The 21,341-nt window shown below is 41.0% G+C and overlaps 1 protein-coding gene and 1 long non-coding RNA gene across 3 annotated transcripts in view; one reads left to right on the plus strand and one right to left on the minus strand.

Moving 5' to 3' along the window:
- The window catches only part of stk32a (serine/threonine kinase 32A), an 86,165-nt gene extending 65,756 nt beyond the window's left edge, over positions 1 to 20,409 (minus strand). Inside the window, exons 1-4 of one of the 2 annotated variants that reach the window (XM_055017406.1) lie at positions 20,033 to 20,409; positions 18,631 to 19,114; positions 5,121 to 5,176; positions 2,298 to 2,449 (exon numbers count right to left, since the gene is read on the minus strand). In XM_055017406.1, coding sequence (XP_054873381.1) covers positions 2,298 to 2,449; positions 5,121 to 5,176; positions 18,631 to 18,682 — 260 coding nt within the window. In that variant the 5' untranslated portion in view covers positions 18,683 to 19,114; positions 20,033 to 20,409. Of the gene's footprint in view, positions 1 to 2,297; positions 2,450 to 5,120; positions 5,177 to 18,630; positions 19,135 to 20,032 lie in introns of both variants that reach the window. The other variant, XM_055017405.1, reaches the window with a different exon arrangement.
- LOC111575683 (uncharacterized) overlaps positions 1 to 21,341 on the plus strand; it is a 96,927-nt gene that overhangs the window by 68,204 nt on the left and 7,382 nt on the right. The window lies entirely within an intron of this gene.

Below are 21,341 nucleotides of genomic sequence, written 5' to 3' on the forward strand. Positions count from 1 at the left end.
TTTTAAAGGTTAAAACTTTCATTTACAATAAAATATGGAATGAAGCATGTTTTTTTTTACCCTAAAATCAACAATATCATTACATTTCTTCACTGTAAATGTAGAAAATGTTTTACCGTCATTTTATGGTAGCAGTCTGACAACCACAGCTGCCGGAATTTTACCGTAAAAACAACTTCTTTGTTTTGTTTTTTTTTACAGTGTATCTCCTATGCAGTGTGAGTGTATCCTTGGCCTTTGTGTCAGAGCAGTTCAGTGCCAATAAGGGCTCCCCTTACACAGTGAGACTTGCAGGCACAACGGGCTGCGCTACCGGTGCTGGCACATCAATAAACCGATCGCACCAAAGAGTAAGATTCTTCAAACTCAGTATTGCCGAACATGCTCAGAAAATAACTTCTGTAGGAGTGAAAAAAACTTTTTTTTTCCCCTTTTTTCGCTCCTGTCTTCCAAGTGTGTTGTTGTTTGGCTGCATGCTGGGTGCAGAGAGACATCTGGGGTCATGGCCAGTAGCGAGCGCAGTGACAGCAAGAGGAGAAGAAAAGGGAAGTGAAGCAGGTGGTGAAAAAGGAGAGAAAGGAAAAAATGAGGAAGGTGAGAAAAAACACATCGGAGATGAATGAAAAGAGGCCAGAGGAAGGAGAAGGGAGGCGAGCCAGGGAACAGCTTTCTGCATGTGACTGGCTCAGTGCAGTCGATTTGCTTGCAGGTAATCTCTCCCCGGCTCTGACCTTGAGCGCTTACCTCAGGACAATCATAACTTATGCCAACTCAACAGAGTGGGAGAGACAGGAAGGGGGAGAGAGAAAGTGGGTGAGTGGGCACAGCGCTGATCCAAGCACATCTCTGGAGGAAACCACCCCCACCCAGGGGGGAGTTTACGCTGCCAACAGCATTAACTTTCAACTTTTTTTTTTTTGTCCAACACAGCATGCAATCAAGCAAGAAAGCAAGCACCGGCACTGTTTGTCTGATGAGTCTGTACACTGCACTTCTCCCTCTGTTATTGTTCCCTCAACATCCCCTCTGCTTTCCCTTTCTATCATTTCTATCTTTATTCCAAATGTGCTTCTTCTCATTCATCCCCACCAAGGGAGGACTTTATTTTGTTTCATTTACATTAGTAATTAAAAAGATAGCTACTGATTCTGCCAAAGCAGCTTTCAAAAAGATTAATTGAAATTTAAAAGGGAGAAAAGAGGAGGAGGAGGAGGTAAAGAGAGGATAGAAAAGTGATGCCACGGTATAATAGAGGGAGAGTGCACTGAGTCAATGATCACAGTTTCAGTGTTTTATATCACAGAGAGATGATTAAACCTGAAAACAGCAGTTAAACTGGTGAATCAAAGGCAGGAATATATAATTATTATGATAAATATGCTTTTATATTTAGAATGTGGACTGCAGGGACTGTTCTTGTCTCTTTGTTTTTGGACAGACATCTCTGCTTGACAGAAAACCAGGCTGCCTTCCCCTCAGATGTTGTAGAGCCGGAGTGCTTATCAAGAATTAATGACGCCTTTCAGACGGAACCTTAACAAGCAGTACTTATCAGACATCGCAAAATTACGATTCCCATCGCTCAATAAGCTCTGGATTTCAGATTCCGATGAATGACTCGCTTAAAAGCACCTGATGAGTCATCTCAGATTAGCACTCGCATTGCGAAGGAGCTGTTGAGGGAAAGATTTCCTCGACCCCAAATACGGTGATGCAAACGGGAGGTCGCTGAGAGACGAGAGTCGCACAAAAGTAGACCTTGGATGAGTGAGCAAACTGCATTTTCCTTTTAGCAGCTTCTCAGGGTGAGATGAGGTTTGTGACAGTTCCCCGGCGGTCAACACCTTTCTGGATGACTCAATCTAAGACTGTGTGAGAGGCGTCTTTTCAAATAGATGACGCTCTTACTTTGTGTCCAGGCATTCACTGATTAAATGGTAAGGATACAAAACGCCATAAAAATAAAATGGGTCACGTGGTGCGCGCTACAGAAATTGATCAAATGGCCTTAATTGTTGAGGATAGTAACCAGTGTTGAAACACAAGCCTTTTGTGGAGAGGTGGAAAGCATTCATACTGAGCCTAGGATTCTCAAAGCAGCCTTTTGTATACATATTTAATGAACTGAGGAGTATATTCTGTCAAAGTCACTCAGTGATGAATTTTAAGACTTTCTGAGTTTGAATTAAAAAAGCAGCACCTGAACTGTCTGTAAAAGATATTCATTCATTCAGAGAATACTTAGACAGAGACAAGCAATTGTACTTTGAAATACTCAATAAAACAGGGTGTCTTACCAGAAGTTGACCAGGAAAGGATGTTCAAGGTTCTGCATGATCTGCAGCTCCTTCAGAACGTTCCTCACTTCATTTCGTTCCACACATTTCAGCTTGTTCATGTACTTCATGGCGTACATCTTCTTGGTGTCTTTCTTCTGCACAATGCAGACCTGATAAGATCAGATAAGTGTACATTTCATTTTGCTGTGCAGTGCTTCAGCCTTTAGAAAAGGATTCATATTTTGCTCACATAGCATCCACATCCTCACTGTCAATATGACAACGTGTGATAAACACCCATCTTGTGCAGAATTACAGTCATGGAAGAAAATTATTAGACCATCCTTGTTTTCTTCAATTTCTTGTTCATTTTAATGCCTGCTACAACTAAAGGTACATTTGTTTGGACAAATATAATGATAACAACAAAAATAGCTCATAAGAGTTCAATTTAAGCCATGTGATCCTATTTTTCTCAAAGTTTAGGAAAATATTGACATTAATTAAAATAGAAAGGTGTCTCTTTACTGGTTGATACTTACTTTACAAATGTGTGAATGTATTTATGAGATGAATCACTGCATCAGATCCAAAAAAAGCATTTTGACACATTGAAATAGAATATTTTTTTTGTCTCCACAGTGATGCAACATACAGCTGTAGCGTGTTTTCCATCATTCATCGTGTTTGTCTACAGCTTTTCTGCACGTGCTGCATAAACACATGGAGCATTTGTAACATCCCTGCAATAACCAGAAATGTTGCCCGACTAACAAGGTTGGAAGGAAACTTTGAAAGGAGAGGATTTATCTTTAATCTCTGTGATCACGATTTTAATCCTCTCTTAAGATGTTTAACTTTTCACACCAGTACATTTTGCATTTTAGAGATGGGAAATATTTTAGCATTCATTAGAACTGCTAGTGTGTGTCAGAGGGGAGAGCAGTCGGTTCTTTCAAAATAAAAATCGGGACAGTAAAATGGAAAATTTAACACCTGATGCAAACTGGGTAGTGTTTAACGTGTGTATATACTGAACTGATATGCACACGGTTATTGCTTCTGACAGTGTGTCTGAGAATTTTCAATATGCAGAGGTGTAATACCCCATATTTATTTGTAGTCATGCTTGTCTGTGCTACAAGCCTCAATAAGCCAGTGATTACTGCTATCTAAGAGAGTGATCTGTAGACCAGCTGGCACAGTTAATCAGCCAAACCCTGATCACATCACTCCTCCCATTGAACAGCTTGCCATCTACTGTGATTAGACTGCTTATCTGTTGTTGGACACAGTGTTGATGCTGCGTACGTCCGTGTGTATGCATGTGCATCTCTATATGTGCTTACGTGCACTCTAAATGCTGATTTGAATTACTCTGCACTGTATGGCTTAACAGCAAGAGGGAACATGACTGCTATCACCTCTAATTTGTTTCCGTTGTCCTGCCGGTTTGTTCTCGAGCATGTTAAACCGTAAAGCTTTACTCAGCTGTACTGGGCGATAATGTCCGGCTATAGAGAGAGGACGTGGTATTATTTGTAACCGGATGCAGGGCCCTTGTGTTAGCAGGGCTCTGCAAGGAAATCGAATTGGACTGTGTGGAACTCAAACAAGCGGTCGATCAACAGAAAAAAAACGAATGGTGGCTTGATGGTTTAAGTCAAGCAACAGTAACATTTATTTAATATGAGCTTCTACATAGTGTGGACTTGTTATTTAATTTGAGTAATCTGAATAACATTGAAATGTCAGAGAAAAGCAACTTAATAACAGCATCTTGATTTTTACGTAACTGTACAAGGTTAATATATAATTGAAGGACTTTTTGTAACATAGTTGACAGGTATCACAGTTGACATTTTTGCTGTTTTCAGGCCTAAAATCAACCAAACACCACATGGTATTTTTACAGAAAGATTCTTCTAAATATTATATATATACAATTGAGTTAAACTGAAATTGAAAGTTATTTCTAAAGATATTGTAGTAAACCTGTTGACATGCCATAAATCCACACTTGACTCACACACTACTTTATATTAAATAACTCAGAAAGCCTTGGAGTCTGGCCAGTCTTTTCTTCAGGAGGAAATGACATCATGTGGAGCAGGTCATGTGATCTGGAATTAACACACTTCCTTGAAAGGTGTTTTTGTAATGGATAACTTAGTTGAAAGTGATTTCTCGGACACAGATGCCATTAGTTGTTTTCCATATAAAATTTGATAAATTGCCAAAAAATGAAATATCTGTCATGATTATCTCAACTTAATAAAAAGAACACAGTCAGTAGCTAATTAGAAGGTGGTTGTTATTAAATTTGGATGCTTATTTAGTTGACATTTTAGTGATATCCAGTCATTTTTATTAATAAGTGATTGTTTCCATAATGAATAACTATGGAATTTGTAAAGACAGGATCATAATGAACATAAAAAAAACATTAGCTTTTTTTTTTTTTTTTTTTAACTTTTAATAAAATGTATGCAAGATATATCCCATGGACTTCAAAAGTCCCTCCGTCACATTGTGCATATATGTGCATGTATTTGATTTTTTATCATACATGTTATGTACATTAATTTATTGGCTCCTAAACAACATCAATTGCCTCTTAAAATGTGTTTTAGTGTCTTAGTTCAAGTATTGTGTTACTTTAGTATTAACGTTTCCCTTTCTGTGACCATTATGACTTAGTTTAGAAAAAGTTTTGAACATAAACTACTTTCTATCTTTGGTGTAAATAGTTATTTTTTTCCACTGTTTCCAGGCTCTGAAGGATGTGGGTGCATTTTTTTTTTCCAGACTGAAAGGACACAATGGTAAAACTAGACTTACCTTTCCAAAACTCCCCTTTCCTATTGCCCTCAAGATCTGGAAATGGTCAAAATTGACTGTGGGGAGAGAAAAACGAAGAAAATGTTCAGTGTTTCTGCAACATTATATACCTGTAATACATTACTATAACATATATAATGTTGTATTGCTTTTAATATATTATGGAAACATTAAAATTGCGATTAATCACCAACAACAATCTTGACATAATACACCCAAACTTATGAAATGTATATGTATCCATCTGCACTACAAAAAAGTGCACTACATTAAAATCTTCTACAGGTAAAGTCATGTTCCACATGTGCTGCCATTAAAATGAAAGTGGGTCACTGAGGCATTATAAATGGAAATAGCTGAATACTAAGTGTCAATCCTGTTACAGTAGGCTCAGTGTGAAGTTTGCTTTGAGCTCATTTGAACAATACGCCACTCAGGCTGACGCAGATGGGGGTCTCCAGGGCAACCAGAAGTCGCTGACATTATATGGCAGAGAGTGAAAATAACCTTCAGCGCAAAGATCTTGTGTGAACGCTGCACGTTTCTCCTTAAACGGCCGTTTCAAACGTCCTAAAAGAAGATTTTTTAAATTTATTTTGCAGCTTGGTGTCCTCCCTGCCTTTGTATCACTCCCTCTGTAGCTCACTCACACACAACCTGAACCAGAGCTTAACTCCCCATCTCACTCTCCTCCGTCTATCAGCAACATTTATCGCCAATTGGAACCGGATGGGGCTGTTTGTTTCTGTGCTGTCATGACAACCGGGACAGAAGGTTTTCCCTCTCTGCTGTTTCCCCGAGGATGGAACAGCTGCTGCCCACTCTTTGCACTCATCTGACCACACACACACACACACACACACACACACACACACACACACACACACACACACACACATACTTGTATTTCTTTCCCCGTGAGACCCCCTGACCAGGACCCTCCTCATGGGATCCACCCTTTCTGAATGGTCTAGAGACACCATTTTAACTCCTAAATTTTTTAAAAATTCCTGTGAGGTTGAAAATCACTTGAAACTTCAAACACTCTCACAAAAATTTTAGACCTGAAATTTTGTCCCCTCTGGGGTCCAGTCACCTCAGTCAGATTTGTAGCCCCCCATGGGGACTAGTAACTCCACCACCACCACTCAGTCATGTTACGTCTGTTAGCCTCACAGAAGCAGAGAGAAGCAGTTCTTCAGGTCTCCACTGATGGAACCAGAGAGAACAGCATCTCCTGTGACCATTAGAAGGATCATTCTTCTCTGTAAGGAAGTGTTACTGAACAAAAGACAGGCTTCTGAAATCAATCTGCTATGATTTTATTTTGTCCCCCATGTTACTCATAAGTAACCATGGTGATAAGTCAGCCATTTCACAACAACAGCTGAACTGAAAGGTACTTTAACAACACTAGATGGTTTAAGTACTATATATGTCCATACAGAGCTTTACAGTACTGTAACAACATCTCTTCAGTCCTCAACATGTCAACCAAACATGCACAATCAGTGCATACAGAGCTACACAGAACTGTAGAGAGGAGAGAGGACAGACAGTGGAGAGGTGAGACAGTGGAGAGGACAGACAGCAGAAACAGCAGGGAGGAGAGACAGAGAAGAGAGACAGGAGAGGAGAGACAGAGAAGAGAAACAGAGGAGAAGAGAGACAGAGAAAAGAGAGAGAGGAGAGACAGCAGAGAGGAGAGACAGCAGAGAGTAAAGACAGAGGAGAAGAGACAGCAGAGGAGAGACAGAGGAGGAGACAGCAGAGAGACAGAGGAGAAGAGGAGAGACAGCAGAGAGGAGAGACAGCGGAAAGGACAGACAGCAGAGAGGAGAGACAGCAGAGAGGAGAGAGGACAGACAGCGGAGAGGTGAGACAGCGGAGAGGACAGATAGCAGAGAGGACAGACAGTAGAGAGGACAGACAGTAGAAAGAGTAGAGAGGAGAGACAGCAGAGAGAAGAGACAGTAGAGAGGAGAGACAGCAGAAAGGAGAGACAGAGAAGAGACAGATGAGAGGAGAGACAACAGAGAGGAGAGACAGAGAAGAGGAGAGACAGCAGAGAGGTGAGACAGGAGGAGAGAGGGAGAGACAGGAGAAAAAAGGAGAGACAGTAGAGAGGAGAGACAGGAGAAAAAAGGAGAGACAGTAGAGAGGAGAGACAGGAGAAGAGGAGAGAAAGAGGAGAGACAGAGAAGAGGAGAGACAGCAGAGAGGAGAGACAGCAGAGAGGAGAGACAGAGAAGAGAGACAGAGGAGAGGAAAGAACAGAAAGGAGAGAGAGGAGAGACAGCAGAGAGGACAGACAGCGGAGAGGAGAGACGGCGGAGAGGACAGACAGCAGAGAGAAGAGGCAGCAGAGAGGAGAGACAGCAGAGAGGAGAGACAGTGGAGAGGTGAGACAGTGGAGAGGACAGACAGCAGAAACAGCAGGGAGGAGAGACAGAGAAGAGAGACAGGAGAGGAGAGACAGAGAAGAGAAACAGAGGAGAGGAGAGACAGAAGAGAGAGAGAGGGGAGACAGCAGAGAGGAGAGACAGCAGAGACAGCAGAGAGGACAGAGAGGAGAGAGGACAGACAGCGGAGAGGTGAGACAGCGGAGAGGACAGACAGCAGAGAGGACAGACAGCAGAGAGAGTAGAGAGGAGAGACAGCAGAGACAGCAGAGAGGAGAGACAGTAGAGAGGAGAGACAGCAGAAAGTAGAGACAGAGAAGAGAGACAGATGAGAGGAGAGACAACAGAGAGGAGAGACAGAGAAAAGGAGAGACAGCAGAGAGGTGAGACAGCGGAAAGGACAGAGGAGAGACAGCAGAGAGAACAGACCGCAGAGAGGCGAGACAGTAGAGAGGAGAGACGACAGGGACAGTGGAGAGGAGAGACAGAGAAGAGGAGAGACAGCAGAGAGGAGAGACAGAGAAGAGGAGAGACAGCAGAGAGGAGAGACAGAGAAGAGGAGAGACAGCAGAGAGGAGAGACAGAGAAGAGAGACAGATGAGAGGAGAGACAGAGAAGAGGAGAGACAGCAGAGAGAAGAGACAACAGGGACAGCGGAGAGGAGAGACAGCAGAGAGGTGAGACAGCGGAAAGGACAGAGAGGAGAGACAGCAGAGAGGAGAGACAGCAGAGCGGAGTTGATGTCTGAGTGGATGCTGGTACACACTTCCTGACTTTTGCGGCACCGAGTCAGAGGTAAGGGAGAAACACACACCTATAGCGGGCCCCATGCCGACTATGGGGGATGGGCATGGTCGGCGTGGGGCCCGCTATAGGTGTGTGTTTCTCCCTTACCTCTGACTTGGTGCTGGTACACACCTTTACTGTCTAGTGGTCCCCATGGTGACTATATCATCCTCCACTCAGTAATGACATGGCAAAGCTGTGTTAAGTTGCTGTTAAGGAAAACTTAACATTTCCTGTTGGTATTCCTTCACAATAAAAGTGATCCATCAGGGAACAAGTGGGATACTTCAGTTATGAAGAAAGCAACAGGAAATGTGATGTTTATGACACTAACTTAGCAAAGCTTCATTACTGGTGCTTTACTTACGTTAAAATGGGTCTAGTTATGTAGTTTTTGGCCATTTTCTGTTGTTTAATCTGCAGATCAAGTTAAATATTGCAGGAGATCATAGTGCAGTGGGGATGAGCTGTTAGATGAAGAGATGCATTAAGCAGATTCACACAGAACGTGACCAGTATTTTCAACGCGTCAAACAGGACTTATTAAATGGCCATACATGGAGTGGAAAAACGAACAACTGGCCAAAAAGGCAGTACACAAAGCACCTCATTGTTTAAAACATTGCAAGAGGAAGGATTAATGCAAACATTTTCTGAAAATATGAGTGGAGATATACTTCAGCACAGAAGCTATACTTCTCCAGTTGTGCAAGACAGTCAAAGGTAAAAACCATAGCCATAACTTCAAAGTTAATGTGGCTTTTCATGTCAGTAAATGCATGATGTATGACTTGGTGTGGATGAAATTTATTAACCAGTCAATCTTTTTACCATGTCTGAATGCCCTTCTGCCAGTGGCATGTCAGGACTCTCCTTGTTTACATGATATTCATCTTGACTTACAGTGTAAACTGTTAAAGCTGGCCTATTGAAAATATAAACCTCTTGTGGTTCTTCTTCACCACACCATCACTTTGTTCATAATCCCCCAAATTAACAACAATACACTGCCATTCCCAGAATGATTGTTCTGTTTGTCTTTTGATTGAAGACCTGCTAACTATTGTGCAAACTAATTTTCTGGTTGCTTCATTTAAATCTCGCAATCAAATGGAGTACACCAGTACACTGCTTATTGTCTCTTTGGTAAAGGACATGTTCTACTATTTGCCATTTTCATATTTGTGGTTGGAGAAAAGATTTCTTACTTCTATAACCTTCATCAATATGCCCAGCTTGTGTGTCCATTTGTATTTTTAATAGACTAGTTGACTGCGTACTTGTTTTTAGTAAGTGTTTGATATGAAAGTGTCATTCTCCATTAGCGTAACCATTTCAATTCACTTCAATTCAGTTTTATTCATATAGCGCAAATTACAGGTCAAATTGTATCAAGACGCTTTACAGAAACCATATGCCTGAACCCCCAGAGCAGTCCTAATGGGGCAGTGGCAAGAAAAAACTCCCTTTTAACAGGGAAAAAAACCTTGAGCAGAACCCGGCTCTTTATGTGGGGGGACCCATCTGCTGCTGGCCGGACGGGTTGAGGGGGACAGAAGAGGTAGAGGAAGCGAGGTAGAGGGGTAGAGGGAGAGAGGGAGAGGTAGATGTAGAGAGGTAGATGTAGAGAGGTAGAGAGGTAGAGGGGTAGAGGTAGAGAGGGAGAGGTAGAGGTAGAGAGAGAGAGGTAGAGGTGGAGAGGTAGAGGTAGAGGAAGAGAGGCAGAGAGGGAGAGGAAAGGGGAGAAGGGGGGGAGGGGAACAAGGAACATATAACATACAGTTGGATACATGTATGAATAGCTAGATGATACATACAAGGTACAAGCTAGCATTGAAATTGATTCATAGTTTACTGTTATGATGTATGACTTTGGCATTAAATATACAACGTATATAGCTGGTAAATAAAATTCAAGCAGTGCATATGTGTGTGAGCGTATAATTTCAACTTCCATAACAAACCCACATTTGTGTTTAAGGAGCCTTTTTGAGAGGTCTGTAGTTGGTCATGTACTCTAGCTGTAATCAAGGTTAATTTTTACCAGAGCATTGTATTCAAAATCTGAAATGCTCTTCTTCCTGGTTGTCCTAATTGTCTGACATGCTCATACCCATAACATTATGACCCACACTCCTGTTTGAACAGCTAGGCCCTGTCCTTGTGGAGTTTGCTTCTGCTCAAGCTAAAGTAGCACATCTTGCCATTTCAAATAGATTTCTTCAGTTTGGCTCAGCATCCCAATCTAATGGAGTGAGTAAGATGCAGAGGTCCCACCACTATGTTCCATAATTAGACAATATTTTATAGGAACCAAAGACTTCACACCAGATTTCGGTAAACATTAGCAAAGTTACCATTGCAACCACAGCTGGCAGATGAAGGCTATGCTAGGTTGGTAGCAAAATTCAGAAACAACTCAAAAAATGTTCATGCTTCAGGGTTCCTTGCATAACGCTTACTGCACAGGAAAGGACAGGTAAATGCTACATGCAATTGAGGTTGGTAGCTGACTTGAAGTGAGCCAGAAGACCCTCATGCTAATGGTTAGAAATGTGATGCCCTCAAGTCCCTCCACTGCTGAAACAGCACACTGAAACACTGTTAGTGACTGATATCCTGGCATGGTTAATCAGATGATGATCAGCTGTGATAGAAATGAAGGATGGGACTGAGTCTGAGTCAGTCTGCAAACATATAGGAAATATGTGGGAAACAGGGCATAACTATGGCCTCCAACATCACATCAGACTAAGAAATTGGTCAAAAGGCAACAGAATCATTGCTGTTGTTCAGACAGTTACAAGTGTGACTCAAGCAGAGCCCTGTTAAAGTGGTACAGTTAATGAATCAGTGTAAAAGTTTAAAAATAAGTAAAGGAAAAGGCCAGGATATATCCAATTGCTTTTTTAAATCTCCCAGCTTAGTTTTTTGAGTGATTCACCTTTTCCTTTGACGTACTTTGATATACACTGTAGGTGACTATTGTTGACAGACAAGCAGTGACATTGTACAAATACTGAATACTCAGTCAGGGAGGAGAAGGGCACAGAGGGCAGATGTTCTGTTTACTGCGAATTCAGTTTGTAGATATTGATATTATGTATTCCCAAAGGAGACACAGAGACGGATGCAGGTTTAGAGTTAATTACAAAAACCAAAAACTATAACTGAGGGAAAGCAGAGCTTAGTAGGAGATGGGGAAGTGGGCAAAATCCAGGGAGGAAAACTGGGTCTAATGAAGGTAGCTTCATTACCTATATGGAATTCACATTCAAGATACAATAAGACACAAAACAATGACTGTGTCTTATGGATTTAATGAGTGTGGGTTTGAGGCTGGCATGTGCTGTCATGTGCAGCCATGTGCTGTTTGGTGGCTTCTCCTTGCAACATTGGGTGAAAACCCTGCTGAGGCCTACAAGGCAGAAAGCAACAGTTTGAGTACAAGGATTAATTGATTGGACTTCATTTATAACTGAATGCCTGTAGAAGTGGGTGTGGGGCATTGTTTTGATAATGCATAAATTGAAAAGTGTGACATGACTCACCTGTCTTTTGTCACTGCAGGTGTTCCAGCCAAAGAGTCCCCATGGGCTGGAACATCTTTTTAAAGGTTCCGGGAGGAACCAAGTGTAGGTGAGGAGAGGGTGAGAAGAAATCTCTTCAGGTGATAAAATAAATGTATTGCTTGATGAGGATGTTGGTAGTCGTTTTTCGGAAATGGATATCCAGTTTTAATGTTTGTTATTATAGTTAAAATTAAAGACATTGCGTTTTTGGGAAACTCTTGTGTTTGATTATTTTGGTTAACCCTTATGTTGGTAGGCCTGAGGGGCTGATTAGGGGGATGCCTATAAAAGACTGGCAGTTGAGTGAGAGCGAGGAGAGAGGAAAGGAGCGACACAACACACCAGTTAACCACCTTTGCTATTTGTGTTCTTTTAATGTGAATGTTGGTGAACAAATGCCAGGTTGACCTGCATCTTATCTCGCCTCAAGCCTCCTGTTTTATCCAACTGTAAAACAGTCATCCTAACACTGGGGTGTGATGGGGAAGCAGTCTGAGTGAGGATTTACAGAACTGGAGGTAATAGCAGGGCTACAAGCAGAAAGAAACACACGAGGAAAAGAAACTGAACAGATAGCATGAGTGGATTTACAATAAACTGGTGGAGAGCGGAGGGAGAGATTGGTCTTTAAACTGCAGGTGTTGGGAGTGGCAGTTAGTGAGGATGAGCTGCAGGTGTGTCAGGAGCATGTTAGCAGGCACTGTCAGCTGAAGATCAGGCATTAGCCAGGATGGACAACCAAGAGAACAGGCTTAGAAATAGACATCACTCATGTCAACTGATATAGGAACATGAGAGATGTTGGCCATAAACTGACATAAATAGCATTTTTGTGAGACAGTGTTCTGTTGTTGACCTTTAATCTTTCAGACATTTGTGTGTTTTGTCATCATTAACAAATTAATTTGACGTGATCTCATAAAACAAAGCCAAAAACATGTTTTGTTAGGTCACAGTGACCTTGACCTTTGACCATCAAAATCTACTCAGTTCATCCTTGAGTCTATGTCAACATTTATGCCAAATTTGAAAGAATTCTCTCAAGCCTTTCTTGAAATATCTGACTATTAGGAATGAGCCTGACCTTTGACCTTCAGTGTTATACCTTGGATACATGTCATCACTTAATAATTTTATCTCAGTTGGTTTTGTTTAACGCTTTGTCATAATTAATGTGAATTCTTGAGTCATAGACAAAAACATGTTTTGACATCATTTGACCTTTGACCTTCAAAATCGAATCAGTTAATGTCCAAGTCTAAGTGGATGTTTAAATTCTTGAGGTGTGGCATAAATGTGAAGAAATTCCCTCAGGACTTTCTTGAGGTATGACATTCACAGTTTGCCTTTAACTAGTACATTCATTATATTTGTAAAAAGGATTCATTGCAGTTCTTGTGAGCCAGGTTGCATCCTCTCTCCCATGTGAGTGACATGCTCACCCCTCATGTCACCTCAGCCAACAGCCAATAGGATGTTACGGCTATTGGTAGTGTATCTGACTGTAGTGGAGAGGAGACTGAAGCTGTGGGAGATACAGAGCTGCACAGAATATGCATGGAATGTGTTATATGTGAGGCAGTGCTCGATAAAGACGTCAAACTACAGTGGCATCTCCTCGTGTTTCTGACCGAACACATTGCAGTGGAACAGCACAACAACCATCCTAACATTGGATAGTGAGAAGATCCTAAAATCACTATGACAATATTTATATGAAAATATGTATTTATATTTACATATACATACTGCAAATAAAACGAATTGACTGCTATGACAGGATGCTATAGTGATTAAATTGATTCCTGAATTGATTTTAGGCAAAGTAATTCAATAACATTCGAGTTTAATCACTTGAAAATGCATAAATCTGTATGAAATATGAATTTTTTTGTCACACACACTTACACACACTCTCCGTTAATGGACCCCACGGATGCAAATTTACACACTGCAGTACCCACCAATGACCACTGGGGACGCTGTCCGACACACACTTTGTGTGAAGTCAGACTCCATGGGGTCCATTTTTTTTTTTCAAGAAAATTGCACCAGGCATGTCAGGAGGCCATTTTCTATTGATTGCAATGCTTGTGCCTGTGGGGCCCCGGTTTTGGGCCCCACGGGAAAAATTGGACCCCACGGCGTGAGTGATTTGTCAGGTTGTGGACCCCATCGAGATATAAATACAAACGCACACACACACCTACACACACACACACACACACACACACACACACACAGACTCACAACTGCATTCACAATCATTATCAAAACACACACGTTTATAGGACATTTGGTCCAGACTTAAAACATTACCTGCCTCTTTCTGCAGCAGTGCACTCACACACTCTTTCCCTCTCTCACACACACACACACACACTCATACGTTCTGCCTGCTGTCACTAGATCTATTGGATGTGGCAGTTAATGTTATGCTCTGTTAGTCACGTATCACTGACACTTCCTCCTCTCTCACTATCTGTGTTGGAGTGTTTACAAAACCCACTCTGATAGGGTCCATATGAGGCATCCCTTATCATGCACACACACACATATGTCAGCATGTACACAGACACACACATACACACTTCAGATGGTCATTTTCCTGTTGAGCTACTTGGAGATTCCTTCCTGATGGGTTTTTCAGAACGACAGCTGTGGTTGAGGATCAGATAGTGAGCTAGCGAGCGAGGTGGAGGCTGATATTCTACCAGCAGGACTTTGGATGCTTCCTAATGTGCTGCATTAAATGACAGACACATGAGTAACAAAGCGTGTAATGATCGAAGGCTGCACATGAGTGGAATTGACACATTGACAGTCTTTCCGTGGCTTAAACCAGCTGAGGAAATCATCTGACGGAGGAACTCATCTGCTAGTCAATTTGAATTTGACTGACACATGCTAATCAGCTGGGATTGAAAGCAATCACGCTTGTTCGGTTGGAGCCTCGCACAGTCTCTCACACTCTGTAATTGCCTGCATGTCTGCTTTTTCCAACATGCTACGTTTGATTGTGTCCAAACTGAGGTGGCTAGATTTGAAAATTCATCGTTTTTAGGGTGTAAGTGGATGCCAACGCTCGTCAAGATACCGAGAGCAGATGACCCAGCTAGTCAGACCAGGATTTTTAACACCCTAAAAAGTAACTTTAAAAAAAAAAAAAAAAAAAAAAAAAACAATATACATGTGTCCGTCTCAGGCCTGTTAATTCCCACTGAAGACATAAATATTCAAAACCAGTGCACAAATATATAATTAGGGTCTTAATAAAAGGCTCATTATTTCCCTAAAATCACTTTGCACCTCAGATTTTCAAACCAGGGGGAGATGCGCATTTCTTGAAGACTGTTATCACAGTTGATTAACACATATTTCCTTCTCTCATGAGAATTTACGGCAGCAATACATGCAGGTGAGAATGCTTGGAAAATAAAATTCCACTGCAGCTATGATGTGTTTTTGATTATTATTATAACAGTGAAGGTCTATGGAACAGAGGAATTTTACTTTGGCAAAAGAGACACTATCACATCTATGTTATCCATGAAAACAACACAGATGCTGTCATTAACCTGCATATATATGGAGGTTTTATCATACCGCTTCATTTCTCACTCCATGCACATGACCTTGATGTCATAATTCATTTAACCTGTTCAACAGGTAGCATTTATGGGACGTTATAAATCAGCTCGCCTGCACAGTATAAGCATCAGGACTCCATACATTTTAACTGATAAAGCTGTAACAGTACAAACCAGAAGAGTCTGTTCCACTTCTTACCAGCTGTTGGCTTTCATGCACTTCTTTAGAAAATGTGAATGAAATTTTCATAACTAACCGCCTCATTGTGGACGTAAAGTCTTTGCGTCTTTCCCCTCTCCCTCTGTCTCCTCTCATTCCTTCTTGTAAATCATGTACGGACTCTTTAGCATGGGAACATCAGCATTCATGTGTTGCTCTGACAACTGAAACAGAACCCATGGGTCCACATGTGCCGCTGCAATGTGAATAACGTCTGGTGAGCAGTAAACAGGGTCCGTCCATTAACCGGAGTCTCCTGGTGGCTCAGAGTGGTAAACGTACGTGGCACATGAGGGACACATGAAGTACACACACATCATTCTCTGAGGAAATAAACATGTCTTGACAGAGTTCACCTTCACGCACACGCCGCTGTGTAAATCAGCTAATATGGGTTGAGTATAAACTGCAAAATATGCATTTGAAAGCAGTCTGTTAATTTATTTCATAGATACGTTCTGATTCCTGACTCTTGGTCTTCTTGTTGCTGCTTGTGATGCAAAATGTTTTCCGTCTAGGTTGTTTTGCATTTACGGTATGCTAATTTCCTATTGTTTTAGAGGCATTTGCAAGGAACTCGACAAAAATGAATGATTATGTATGTAACAATGTCACAAATTAAAATTTACAGAAGGGTTTCTTTTTTAAAATATGTTTCTTGGAAAATCAGTCACATTTAGCTGCACAGACACTTTAACCCTGTAAAACCCACTGTTGCAAAAATACATCAGTTTTATTTTCAAAAAATATTATTTTCTACTATATACATATGTATATAAATACATATATGTGTACATATATATAATATTTGTGCTGATTTTCTTCTATATTTGAGTTTGTATATTATCATTATTGTTATTATATTTTTTGTTTTTTACTGTTTTTATATATATATATATATATATATATATATATATATATATATATATATATATATATATATCTTTTTTTCAATATTTGGGTCTTACATGGCTAAATAGTCTGCGTGTAAAATATATGGGAAAGCAACAAATGTGCAACCACAATCCATACTAAAAACTAAATTAAATAACTTTACGAGAACCATATTATGTAAAATGCTCTTCATAACTTTCACAGAAATTAGTTTTCAGCTGCACAGACACTAACATTTGCTAACCTCAGAGCAGTTACATACCTTGACGATCTCCTTTGAACCTGTCAGGATTTATAAATGTTAACTGCAGAATTAACAAACAAACATGATTTCCATGCCTGTCGATATCACCTTGCAGTGACCTTTGGCGCCTCTGAAGTGTGAAGTGAAAGCTCAATTTACATCTTTATTGCTTCTCAAAGGAGTGTCATCAACACACAGACCACTGAAGTCCGTCAGAACATTAGAATTGGAGATTCTTGGCACATTAGAAGATGCATTGGAAGCAACTGGTACTATGCAACCATGCTGATTGGGTTTGGTTATAATCACCATCTAGACACTTTTGTTCTATATGTCTTACATTGTGTCTTCATCATAGCTTCCCTCCTTCACTTTTCTGCCTCCAATTATCTCTCCCATTCTCTCCTCGTATTCCTCCCTCATTGCACAGTGTTTCCCAGCTATCTTGGGAGTAAACATACAGTATACAGAGCAGTGAGGGGATAGAATAGCCACGCTGCAATGTCAAGCACTCACAACAAAGTCAAGGAACACCCATCTCAAAAGGAGAACCCTTTCCGCCTCTGATGAGAGTTTCATCAGCGGGGGGATTACTTTGTTTCCAGGGAGCGCGAGGCTTTTTTTCCCCCTTTTCTTTTCTAAATTCAAAACGATGCGTCTCTGTGTTTATGATTCCCCTGCCCTCGGTGAAATCGCCCACGCTGTTTTGTTGGGAGAGAAGTCAGAGAAGGTGCACTATTGCATTAACTCGGAGTTCAGAGAAGGTCTGTTATGAGTGGCATTTCCAGAACAGCACACTGGATGACTAAGCAGCAGGGTTAACCATGAATAATGACTTCACGTTTGATGGAGGCTGCCTTCAGTGAAGAAGACAAAACCCTCAGATATGGATTTCATTAGAGGGAGTGATGCACTAATTAGACTGAAACAAAAAAAATGATTTGGGTTTGTCACACAATGGTGACATTTGTACATCAGCAGACAAAGGAATCAAGTAAAAATTCAGATGCTAATTCATTACTTCCCTCTACCACAGTGACTTAAAAGAGATGTTACATCCTTCGCTTGCAACTATAGAAAAAGACACAAAGCTCGTCTTTGATGCCAGATACAAAGAGAAACCTCCAAAGTAAGCAAACAAAAAAAACCTGGGAAAGCCACCTCACTTCTGACTAAATCACTGACTCATATAACACTGACTTACTTGAAGTCCTTGGGGTGCAGCCAGAGTGGAATTAATTTCAGAGACCGACTCAGATCAATAAAATCACAATGTATTATCTACTCTGGACTCAAAGAATAGGAAAATGAATTCAAACCAAGAGCTTTGCCAATCATGGTAATAACTCCTTTTGATGTTGACCTTGATAGCCACCAGTCTGCAAGAATTCATAATATAATAGTCTGGCCAGACTTGACCTATCGATGACCATAAATATGAAGAATTCAACACCAAAATGAAAGAAAATGGGTCGAGTTGAGTTTTGATGAATGACTCTGAGATTCAGAAACCAACTTAATAAGCTCTTCTGTTCCCTGAACTGTTTATATCTTGGTGAAAATGAACAATCCTATAGTCATATCAAAGGCAAAATCAAATAGGAAGACCAGTTGGACACCAAATCAGCAAATCTATCAACTGTAAATGCTCTTAATCTTTTTAGATAATAGTAAGATCCTAACAAAGGTGAATCCTGCTCGCCATCTGTGTCATTTCAGGTCTTGTGACTCACTAGATTTGAGCCAAAAAGTAGAAAAACAAAAAAGAAAAAGTCAAAAATATAGGAGGTTTTAAAACTCACCATCATCCGTGTCGTCGGTGATCGGAGCCTTGCTGGACTGTCCGAGCCCCATGGCTGCTCCTCTTACAGATTTTCCTTTGCTCTCGCTCAACTCAACTCAGAGATCGAACGGCTCTCCCTCTGAGACGCACTCATAGCCTGCTGGTCAACAACTACCTCCCTGACGCACACACTCACCAACACACACACAAACTCACAATCTCACGTGCTCGGATCCGTTCTGCTGACTTGAAAAGGTCCCGTCTTCCGTTTAACTCTCCACCTTGGCACGAGCACACATCATTGCACACATTCAGAGTGAAGGGCTTGGGGGGGTACTCACACACTTACCCACACACACACTCACACACACACACTGAGGCTGTACCACCACTACAGCGTATGCTTTCTGCCTGTCTTCACTGATGCTCAGGCGAATGCAGGCAGACGGGCGACTCTTGGCAGCCAGGCGGAGGGAGGCTGGTGTGTCTGTGGCTGTGACCCTCTGTTGACTGAGAGTCTAACCTGAGGGGAGGCAGGAAAACATGACACCGTCAGCAGAGAGAAAGAGGGAGGGAGGGGAGAAAAAGTAGAGCTTCTGAGGCTTGCACAGACGCTATACTTTAAGATACTATGAGGAAAATAAACTAGTAGTAGCAGAAAAGCAGGGCTTGATTAGAAACCAGAAGAGGAAATCACTACTTCACACAGGTCTCCTTTCCTCCTTCATCATCTGTCGTTTTATATATGTTTTAATTTTTATGTCTAAATCCCACAGGAGCTCTGTCTGCAGAGCATGTGTGATGAATGGAGTGATCCTTTTTCCCATTAAGGGTGTAAAATTGCAGGCTTTTTTGATTTATAGTTTGATGCTGTTGTGGGTACTTTAAATGGAATCCCTCAGGCAGGCTGCCCTCCTCTGAGATTGTATGACTTTTTCCCACTGCTAGACAAAAAAACAAAACACAAACTCATGAAACAAATGCATGATGGCATGAACAATTAGGACAAAAAAAGTAACTAAATGTCTTGCAAAATCACATCAATGCCTATTTTGCAGCTTTCCTGGTGACCAGTTTCCATCAGCATCCTTTTAAAGTGGATGACAGCTCGTCTACAATCTGTGAGGAGACTGAATGACTGAACATGCATGAGTGGGTTAAACATCCGCTGGAGGAAAACCCCCTCTAATGAATGTCATCCCCAGCCTGCATGATAAGGTCACCACAGCACATCTGAATATCCCTCTTGGGTTAAATGAAATATTCAAAAACTAGTGCGGGAAGCCGCAGTGCTGAGCTTCCCCGCAGAGGACATTGTGCTCGGAGCCTCTTATCTGATCAGAAAAAAAAAAGAAAAAACCTGCTCTGAATAGAAAGTAACCCTCCTCCTGCATCCCTGCAGGGCAGCTCTGGGCACCTACCTCCGATCGCTGCCGGTCAGTGGAGCATCGGACCATTTCCAGCCCGGTTTTTTTTTTTTTTTTTTTTTGCTGCAGAGACGCGAGGCGACAGTGGAGCAACAGTGCAGCTCAGAGCATCACTTGTCCCGGTTGTTCGGGACGACGACGCGCCGGGACACCTGCCGCCCGAAAAACGGGAACCTCGCTGCGAGACGTGATTCAAAGGATGAGCTCGACGGAGTGTGAATCCCGAGCAGGAGGACGGAGGAGAGCCAAAAAAGGCAGGTTTAGAGGGGAAACTGGTGAGCACCGATGAGCGACTGACCTCCACATCGCCGCCTGTGCAATGAGCTGGACTCCAGCACCAGCGCCGTGCGTCTGGAGAGGCACGTCCACCAGTCTGCTCTGCTGCTGGGCTGAGGTTTCCCTGTCTCACACATCCCCAAACTAAAGGGATTTCTTCTTGTTCAATTCAAATGTTCCCCTATTTTTAATACAAAATCTTAATCTGTAAACTTCCCTGATATGCCAGGCATTTAAAATTGTTGCTATTTTCTAAGTGCGTTTTCTTAAATTCATTTTTTTTACATTTTTAAAAATATATATATATATTAAATTACAATTATTATTATGGTGGGGGAGCGTTCCAACAGCTGCACACTGTCTTCATAGCATATAAACTAAGTGTTCTTTAACTCTTTTTTTTATTTTCTGTTTTTAACATTTTTTTTCCTGGCACTCTTGCTACCAGATTTTCACATTTTTAAAATATAAAAAAAAAAATTTAGCCTTTTTAAACTTTTAACATTTTTTCTTTAACAAATGACTTTAAATTTGCAATTTTCCTTGTTTTGTTTTAGTAAAATCTGTCAAAAAAATATAAATTTATATGTTAACTTTAAAAAAAGCATTTCCACAATTGATTTTCTTTCTCAGGTTTTAACAGGGTTTTTTTTAATTAACTTTTATTATTTACTAACTTTACAACTGCTTTTTCATATGCCATTTTTAACTGATATTTTTGTGGCACCATTTATTCCTGATTTTCACAGCTTTTGAAGCATTTTTAATAGTGCACATTGTAAAACATTCTATTTTTAAAAAAATACAATTTACATCAAATCTACACATTTTCCCTGTTTTAATTTTAGTAAACATAAATACTTAGTTACATACTTGCATGTCAGCTATGAAAAAAATGTCCCAGAACTGTAAAAAGTAATTACAGACCACCTGCGATGCAATTCCACAGTAATGCTGAATAGATTTCCTCTTTACATTATAGAAATGGTACAGTCCAATCAAAAGTTTGCATCACCAACTGAGCCCC

Source organism: Amphiprion ocellaris, chromosome 14 (assembly GCF_022539595.1).
Source record: "Amphiprion ocellaris isolate individual 3 ecotype Okinawa chromosome 14, ASM2253959v1, whole genome shotgun sequence".
Classification (NCBI taxonomy): domain Eukaryota; kingdom Metazoa; phylum Chordata; class Actinopteri; family Pomacentridae; genus Amphiprion; species Amphiprion ocellaris.